Source organism: Rattus rattus, chromosome 4 (assembly GCF_011064425.1).
Source record: "Rattus rattus isolate New Zealand chromosome 4, Rrattus_CSIRO_v1, whole genome shotgun sequence".
Lineage (NCBI taxonomy): Eukaryota > Metazoa > Chordata > Mammalia > Rodentia > Muridae > Rattus > Rattus rattus.
This window is the reverse complement of record NC_046157.1, coordinates 29,124,592-29,133,641: the sequence shown is the minus strand read 5'-3', so window position 1 is coordinate 29,133,641 and position 9,050 is coordinate 29,124,592. Positions and strand designations below refer to the sequence as shown.

General features: G+C 44.9%; 1 protein-coding gene across 2 annotated transcripts in view; it reads left to right on the top strand.

Moving 5' to 3' along the window:
- Positions 1 to 8,584, top strand: part of Sidt1 (SID1 transmembrane family member 1) — an 89,870-nt gene extending 81,286 nt beyond the window's left edge. For both annotated transcript variants that reach the window (XM_032900230.1, XM_032900229.1), the window contains 4 exons: positions 2,717 to 2,822; positions 2,907 to 3,017; positions 4,494 to 4,607; positions 6,386 to 8,584. In XM_032900230.1, coding sequence (XP_032756121.1) covers positions 2,717 to 2,822; positions 2,907 to 3,017; positions 4,494 to 4,607; positions 6,386 to 6,448 — 394 coding nt within the window. In that variant the 3' untranslated portion in view covers positions 6,449 to 8,584. The remainder of the gene's footprint in view (positions 1 to 2,716; positions 2,823 to 2,906; positions 3,018 to 4,493; positions 4,608 to 6,385) is intronic.
- The last annotated feature ends 466 nt before the right edge of the window (positions 8,585 to 9,050 follow it).

The window sequence follows — 9,050 nt, the reverse complement described above, 5'->3', positions numbered from 1 at the left end:
TATTAATAATATAATAATGATATAAAACTATTTTAAAACATAATAAAACAGGGAGAGGCATGCACTGATAGAAAATTAAAAATATAAGGCAGCGAGTGAAAGTGAAAAGGGTGGAAGCAGATGGAAGAAACTGGTGCACACTACACTTAGTATCCCAGGTACTTTGGATGCTAAGGCAGGAGGATCCCAAGTTCAAGACCAGTCTGGACATCTAATCAAGATCCTTTCTCAGAATAAAATATAAATGGCTCAATCCCCAGTGCACTCAAAGAAAATAGAAAGAAGACAACACAAATCCTGACAAAACACTACGTCATTTAGATTTCATTACATTTAAATTTTATTAACATGTGATTATATATGTATTATACATTATATATATATATATATAGTATGTTATCTCAATGCATGTGTACATCAACCCCACATTCCTTTCATCCACTCCTCCACTTCCAAATGTTTACTCATCACTGTACTTCATTCAGGTTTGATGTTTGTTTCCCCGGTAGCTAATGATCTTGATGACTCTTTCATGTATTTTTTGACCATGTACATACAGTCTTTTGAAAAGAACCTATTCAGATTCATCTGCTGTGTGTGTGTACAGGTTCATACACCAGAAAGCTCCTTCTAGAGATCTGGGGGGTCTTTTTCTATTGCTCCCCACTTATCTTTCAGGAAAAGGTCTCACACTGAACTTGGAGCTTAGTAGTTTGACGAGACAGCCTGGCCAATGAGGTGCCAGGATCTACCTGTCTCTGTTCTGGTGTTAATGGTGTACTCTGCCATGCCTGGGGATTAGAACTCAGGTCTTCATGCTTGTACAGCAAGCACTTTACCCTCAGAGCCAGACCTCATCTACCCATTTTTAAGTTCTATTACTTGTTTTTTGTGTTATTGTTTTGTGAATTCTCTGTATTTTGTTTCCTTGTCTTTCTTGTTGGTGTGTTAACCCAATGACAAAAAGCAAGGAAGGTTTCTTTCAGATCACAGTTGTCTGTCATCCGTCATGAAGGGAAGTCATAACAGGAACTAACAGGAACCTGGAGGCAGGAACTGAAGCAGCTGCATGGAGGAGCACTGCTTACTGGCTTACTCAGCCTACTTTCTTATACAACCCAGGACCATCTGCCTAGGGGATGACACCACTCACAGTGGGCTGGGTCCTTTCACAAGAATTGATCAATAAAATGCTTGACAAACTTGTCCACAGGCCAACCTGTTAGAATTGTTTTCTCAATCCAGGTTCCTCTTCCCAGATAGCCCTATATTATGTCAAGATAAATAAATAAATAAATAAATAAATAAATAAATAAATAAATAAGCTATCCAGGACATATTTTTAACCCCATATAATCAGTCCAGAATTGTTGACAACCATTGTTTTCTCCTCTTCACTCTGTGAACTGTATGCAGTGTAGAAGCTCTTTAGTTTGATAAAAATTCTTCTTGCCAATTCTTGTTTCCTAGAGTCAAGATACAGTTGTTTTGTGTTATTCTGTGTTATTATTTTTCTTTTTGAGACAGGGTCTTGCTATCTAGTCCTGACTTGCCTGGTCCTCACTATGTAGCCCAGGATAGCCTCAAACTCATGGCAATCCTCCTGCCTCAGCTTCCAAAGTACTGAGATTACCGGTATGTACTATCCATCACATTGTAGGTTTTTAAAGTTTATTTATTTTTAAAAAGGAAAAAATTTCTTCAACTAAGGAGATGAAGAATAGTTACATCCAGGTGTGATAACAGGGGTCTGTAATCCCAGCATGTGAGAGGCAGAGCCAGCCTGGTCTAAGGAGCAAGTTCTAGGCCAGCGAGTGGTAGACATAGAAACCCCATCTTGAGGTGGCGGGGTTACAAATAGTTTCTTATACTAAGTAGAAACTTGAAACAAACTTAAAGTTGACCTTCAGACAGAGTAAACTTCAGTGCTAAATTAAATATGGACAGCTGTATAAACGTATAATGTTTGTCAAACCAATTACTGAGGTAATCCTTGCAGTAATCTAATCTGATGAACTAATATTCCTCTTTTCCCCAAAGATTTATTTATTTTATGTATGTGAATACACTGTAGCTGTCTTCAGACACACCAGAAGAGGGCATCAGATCCCATTATAGACGGTTGTGAGTCACCATGTGGTTGCTGGGAATTGAACTCAGGACCTTTGGAAGAGCAGTTAGTGCTCTTAACCGCTGAGCCATCTCTCCAGCCCCCAAACTAAAATCTTAAACGTAAACAAATGCAGTACTTTCCAGGGGTTCACTTATTCCAGACAGCGCTGTTTATAATCATGGAAAACTAAAGGATTCTGGGAAAACCATTTTACCCAGAGTGGAAAGATGCCCAGAGTGCACACAGTACATTCACTTACAAGAACTTTGTGAAGTCACTAGAAGTGAACGTTCCATCAAAGCTGTAATAAATTAAAAGTTTTATCACTCGTTAAGTTATATAATTGTCACTCAGCATCTAAAGACATTTCACTTAGCGGGAAGCACATAAACATGGTGGTCATCTCGTTTGTGTAAATGCATTCTAGATGTTCACACAATGCCAAACGCACCTACTGTGCATTTCTCAGAATGTATCCCAGTCATCAAACAATGCAGGCCTGTATTTTAAAGTGCATTTTCAGTGAGTTCCCCAGCAGTGGTTAACGATCCACTCATGGTATCCCCTTTTACCTGCTGCCCACGCTCTATCTCACATCCGCAGTGCCCTCTTCGGATTGATCTACCGGCCCAGGGACTTTGCCTCCTACATGCTGGGCATCTTCATCTGCAACCTGCTGCTCTACTTGGCTTTCTACATCATCATGAAGGTGAGCACACGCGAGAAGCTCACTACACCGGGGGCCTGCCCTCAGCTGAGGCACTAGCCTCGGTGATTTTACATCTCTCCACAGCTTCGAAGCTCTGAGAAGGTCCTCCCCCTACCAGTCTTCTGCATCGGGGCCACTGCCGTGGTGTGGGCTGCGGCCCTGTACTTTTTCTTCCAGAACCTCAGCAGCTGGGAGGTAAGAGACCTGTTCGCTTTGCTTCTCTTCCTCCTCCTCCTCCTCCTCTTCCTCTTCTTCCTCCTCCTCCTCCTCCTCTTCCTCTTCTTCCTCTTCCTCCTCCTCCTCTTCCTCTTCCTCCTCTTCCTCTTCCTCTTCCTCCTCTTCCTCCTCCTCCTCCCTCTTTCTCTTCCTCCTCTTCCTCCTCTTCCTCTTCTTTTTCTTTTTCTTCCTTCTCCTCCTCTTCCTCTTCCTCCTCTTCCTCTTCTTCTTCTTCTTCTTCTTCTTCTTCTTCTTCTTCTTCTTCTTCTTCTTCTTCTCTCTCTCTCTCTCTCTCTCTCTCTCTCTCTCTCTCTCTCTCTCTCTCTCTCAGCAGTTTTTGCTCCATCATGCCTTATGGACATGCTCTCTCTCTCTCTTGCTTTTTGCTCCTTATGTTTTCCCCATTATCTAAATTTATAGATAAATTCTCTCCAGAAGACAGAAGCCTTTTTGGACACACTTAAATAGTCAGTAAGTGACATCACCGAGGTCATATGACTTGAAAGCCCTTGTAGATACTGCAAACACGATCTTCACTATTCTCTTACAGTCCGTTTGCAGAAGATATTTATCACTTGATTAGCATATTGCTGCAGTCTTTCTCCTGACAGTCGTCATCCATCAAATGCAGGGGTGGGGCGGGGCAAGGCAGAGCAGACTACTATATCTACCTTGTAGACAGGAGGGCTGAGGACTCAGAAACCAGTGCTGTGACTGAAGCACATGCATGAAAGTCTCAATCTGCCGCAGCACCAGCACATTTGACTTTAGAGCATTCGTATGACCCCAGAAAGAATATTTGCAAGCAGCCATTTTGTTTCTCCTTGAACTAGTTCAACTTGTCAGCCATTAGCCTACCTTCTGTGGCTATAGAGTGACCAGTCTGAGCATTTCCTAGAGCAAAAGTTCTCAAGCTTCTGAATACTACACCTCACGATGCGGTGACCCCCAACCATAAAGTGATCTTGTTGCTAATTTATAACTGTGATTTTGCAGTTGTGATGTACATATCTGATATGAAAGATATCTGATATGTGATTCCCCCCCCCCACCTCCAATGGAATCTCAACTGACAGGTTGAGAACCACTATCCTGGAGCACACACCATGTGTCCTCTGAGTCTGACTTTATCCATGCAGTGTACAGTGTAATGGTGTCTAGGTCATCTGTGGTGTGGTCCTGTATCAGCATGTCTCCTAAGTACTGAAGAGTTTCCCACTGTGGGCCACAGTACATACGAGCAGTCCATTCGTCTCTTGATGGACATTTCGGTTGTCCTTACCCAGGGACTATAAACATTGCTATAATAAACGTTGCTATGAGCTGCTGAATACACCGTCCTTGAAAGCCGACTTTCTGAACACTTAGTAGGACTTGTGTAGCTTCCTCCAAACCAAACTCTGAAGTAGTTGAACCATGGGACTCTTGCCTACATCTGCCCTACTTTCCCCGCAGGGAACTCCAGCCGAATCCCGGGAGAAGAACCGAGAGTGTGTCCTGCTGGATTTCTTTGATGACCATGACATCTGGCACTTCCTCTCTGCTACTGCCCTGTTTTTCTCCTTCCTGGTGAGTCAGCCGTGTCTTCTTGCTGCTCCCCTCCATCTGAAGTCCCACACATATCCCCTTTGCTCATCCTCACACCTCTTTATTCCCTCTAGTAATTCTCCTCAGTTCTTCACTGCGATTCTTCGTGGTTTGGTTGGTTGGTTGGCTGGTATTTTTACTGTAACTTTGTGTGATGTTGTAACTCTCATTTACCTCTACTTTTCAATGTTTGTACACACAGAGTGACAAAACTATTTTCCTTGAGTTGCACAGTGCCCTTGGATGGAATGGGTTATCGGACTCAAATGCCCAGAATTCCCCCAGGAACCACTTAGGGCTAATTCACTAATTCTCATTCATGATAGACTCTATTTCTTCTCTTACTCCAGTCTCACTGTGAATTTGGGGAGATTAAGTTCCTAGAGAAGCTCAAAGAAGCCACCTAATGAGCATGTCCCAAATCTAGGGTCCCTATGGTTTGCTTGTGCCCCCTTACAGAATCCATGAGTAGATAGGCTTACATAGGATGAACACCGTCAGCATTTAGTCCTCCCCCCTCCCCCTAAATAAATGTCTGTGGGGCCTGAACACAGGTTGGGATAGTAACTGGGTTGACCCTGTAGGTGGCTTCAAGCCCTCTGAGGCCAGCCGTGCAAGCACAAAAGTATAGCAGGGCTGCCCTCTAGTGGCCAAAGTGGAAAGTTCAACCAATCTCTCCGACCCTTGGACTTTTCTGATGGGGGAAAAGATGACAAAATGGAGCTAGTGGTTCTGTGTGGGACAGGTATTGAAGCAGAACAGGAATGCCCACCCCTCTCTCTCTCTCTCTCTCTCTCTCTCTCTCTCCCTCTCTCCTCTCTTTCTCTCCTTACTTCCCTTTTATTTTAATTTCTATTCTTTACATAAATTACACACCAACTGCAGTTTCCCCCACTCCTCCCAGTCCATCCATCCTCCCTCCTCCTCTCCCCTATATCCATCCCTCCTCTATCTCTACCCCCCGAAAAGAGCATGCCTCTCAGGGATATTAACTGAGCATGGAATAATAAATTACATAAGACTAGGACAAACCTTCATATCAAGGCTGGATAATGTGACACAGTATGAGGAAAAGGTTCCCAAGTGCACGGGAGTCAGAGATGCCCACTCCCTTGTGAGTGGACCTACAAGAACCATAGTGTATATGCCAAGGACCTAACTCAGAGCCGTATGGTGTCTGTCTGTGATCGCTGCTAGTCTCTGTGAGCTCCTGTGAACCCTGCTTAGTTGATTCTGTGGCTCCTCAACCCTTCTGACTCCTAGAATCCTCCCTCCCGCTCTTCTTGTACAGTGATTACTATACTTCATTTCCCTTAGTCAGCATCTGAGCAATGACTGTCCAGGCCACCTTACCCAAGCATTTTCCCATCCTCTGCTCCAAGCTCCCAATACCTACTTCCTAGTTTAATTTTAACCCTCACACATACGACTGTGAAATATGCTATGTTCTGCCTCATCTGCCTTCTTCCTGTTTAAGATCCTTTCATGTGTGGGAGCTCCAGGGCAGAGGGTGAGTGCCACTTTCACCCCCGGCATCAAGAATAGCATATGAGAACCCTCTTCATGAGTATTTACGTAATCCGATAAATGAGCTGTCATTTAGTAATGGCAAGCCCCAGTTAAAAGCAAGATCACCATCAAAACTATGAGACCAACTGAGGAGATGTTGTTTTCAGTCTGTGAGAGTCATGAAGAGAAAGCAGGGACTTAGTGTGGCCAGGACTTATGTTCCCTTCCCATCTCCAACCTTCTCACTTCAGGTGTTGTTGACTCTGGATGACGACCTTGATGTGGTCCGCAGAGACCAGATTCCTGTCTTCTGAGCCCCCCAGCATCCCAGGGGGGAAAGGGAGCAATCCACCTTGGTGCTGTTTTGTGGAAAATATGGTGAGTGCAGCAGCAAGCCCACTGCCAGACACTCCACTTGCCTCAGGGGGAGTCCACGGTGTCTGCATTCACACAGGAAGAGCCTGGGGCTGAGCTAAGCCTCAAGAAGAATGGAAGAAGGGAAGGCCTGTTGTGCACGGAGACAAAGCTGGGTGACTGCAGAACCTCTCTTTGTGGCTTAGAGTTCAGTCTAGAACACAAGGTGCATCAGGTCAGCCCATCCTCACTGACCTTGGCCAGAGAAACCAGGTCCTCCCACCTCCCACCTCAATCCTTTAGTGTGGCCACTTCCACACCTCTGAGACACCTGCTGCTATAGAAGGCCAAAGCACCATCTCATTCTCATTCTCCCCTGACCCTCAGATGACTGGATTCCTCAGAATATGGTGCAGAAGTGGGACCAAGTCCCCACCCGACTGGGGACAGACATTCTACTAACTCGAGTTAGGTCACTTTATCAGAAGGAAAGCTGAATTCCTGGCACCACTGGAAATGCTCTGGGTGGGATACTTCTGAACAGATCACCTTGGTTGGACCCGTTTTTTAATGTCTTCATCTCACCATTGGAGATTGACTCTGCACTCTGATACTGCCTCCCTAGAAGGTCCCTCTTTCTCCATAGACTTCTAACAGCTCCAAGATGGACACAAATAGAGAAAATGCTTTCTACAACAGAAGTGATGGACAGTGCTTAGTGGCCAAGCGTCAGACTGACAGCCTTCACCTAAATGACTTTGAATCCTGGAGCAAATTCAACAAAGCAACAATGTTTGGTGGTCCCCAGACACACAGCTCAATCTGTGCCCACACAGCCTTTTCATGGAAATAAGTGTTCCCCAGCAGTATTACTCTGGTGTCCTCCACAACTGAACCTGTCTGTCGCTTATGTAGATCAGGGTTCCAGGCTACCTGCCTGAAGTTTTCAGCAGTAACTCAGGATGGACACATGCTGCTCCCCACTCCCACCGGTTGAGTCACAGAGGTTGCATCTATCCAGTCACCTCTTACTGTATCCCATTCTCACACTGTCCCCAGGAGGATGTAAAAAAGCACAATGTTCTAGCTTTCTTCTCTTGTGCCATCTGGCAAACCCCTTTTCTGACCAGGCCTCCCAATTGTGTGGAGTATGACATCATCAGAAAATAGACACACAAGTGTGTGCACCCATGCCTACTTGCTTGTGAAATTGAAGTCACTTCTCGCCTGTGCTTTCTTGAACATTTAGTAAGGAAATGAATCAGACATTCCTCTTTTTAAAAAAAAGAACTATCATTCTTTCTCTCAAATATCTGTGTCCAAATATGTGCTTTGGAAGTTTGAACAGCAAGCTTTTCCTGGTTTTAAAAATGCAAAGATAATCTCCATGAATAATTTTGTGTGTTTTTTTCCTTTCCAAAATGGTCTCATGTTTGCAATCTGTTTCCTGTTATTCTTCATTATTTCAAAACTTGTTGGCCTCCCTGGGTCACATGAAGGCTATCAATCAGATGGTTGTCCTAGCCAAGCATCTTAAAAAAAAAAAAAAAAAAAAGTTCCAAACAAGCAGAGTTTTGTGGCTCACGACCTTAATCCCAGCACAGGCAGAGCGAGGTGAGTCTATGAGTTCAAGACCAGTCTGGTCTACAAAGTGAGCTCCAGGCCAGCTAGGGCTGCACAGTGAGACCCTGTCTCAAAGCAAAACAAACAAGCAGCAGAGAAAATGTTCAAATCTGGTTGCTGATGGCTGACTTGAACTGATTCTTTCAAAGCGGTCCTTCTGGTTTCATGTCCTAAATGGACCCAATAAGGAAACCGTGAACAGCAAAGTCCATCCACACAGTCCCGGGGCCTGAGCAGATAAATAGAAAGATAACTTATCTGCTTTGGAAGTTTGGGGGCAGAGAGTCAGCGAAAACAGGAAAATAGAAAGGGTCCATGGGGAGGGAAGGAAGGAGGGTGACTGTGCCTCTGTGTCCCTGTGCTCCGTTGTGTCCTGTGCTGTGATAATCAAATGTCCTGGTCATTTCTGTTCTTTGGAGCAGGCGAAAACACCCCAGATCAAACCTGCTTTTAAAAATAGATTTTCCAAGTCACATGTTGCTGGTTCTTTGTACTGCACAGATCTTGTGGTTGGAGGTTAGTGAGCTTTGTGTGGGACCTTGGCGTGAGTGCTGAGGTAGAGGAGAAGGAACCTCAGGATCTAAAAAACGATGCCTGAGCTAACTCTCCGTCAAGTGCATGCCCTTTGCCTCTTAAAGGCAGAGGCAAAGCTACCTCTGAAGGCGCAGGGCAGCGGGCAGGTAGCGGAGAGAGGGAGAGTGAAGTGTGGAGACTCTTGGCTGAGGACTCTCAGAAGTAAAGAGAGCTTCTCAGTTGGAAGGGAACAGAGATGCCACAGCCAGAGGAGCGAGACTGTGTCTGTAAAATACGAGATCTCCCCACCTCTGACAAACGCCGGGGCGGCAGCTGCACCTGTTCACGCTGGATGCCTGAGAGATTCGTGGGGTTTTATTTTAGCAGCAGGAGAAGCCAATGGAAAACTGGAGTCTATCTGGGGAA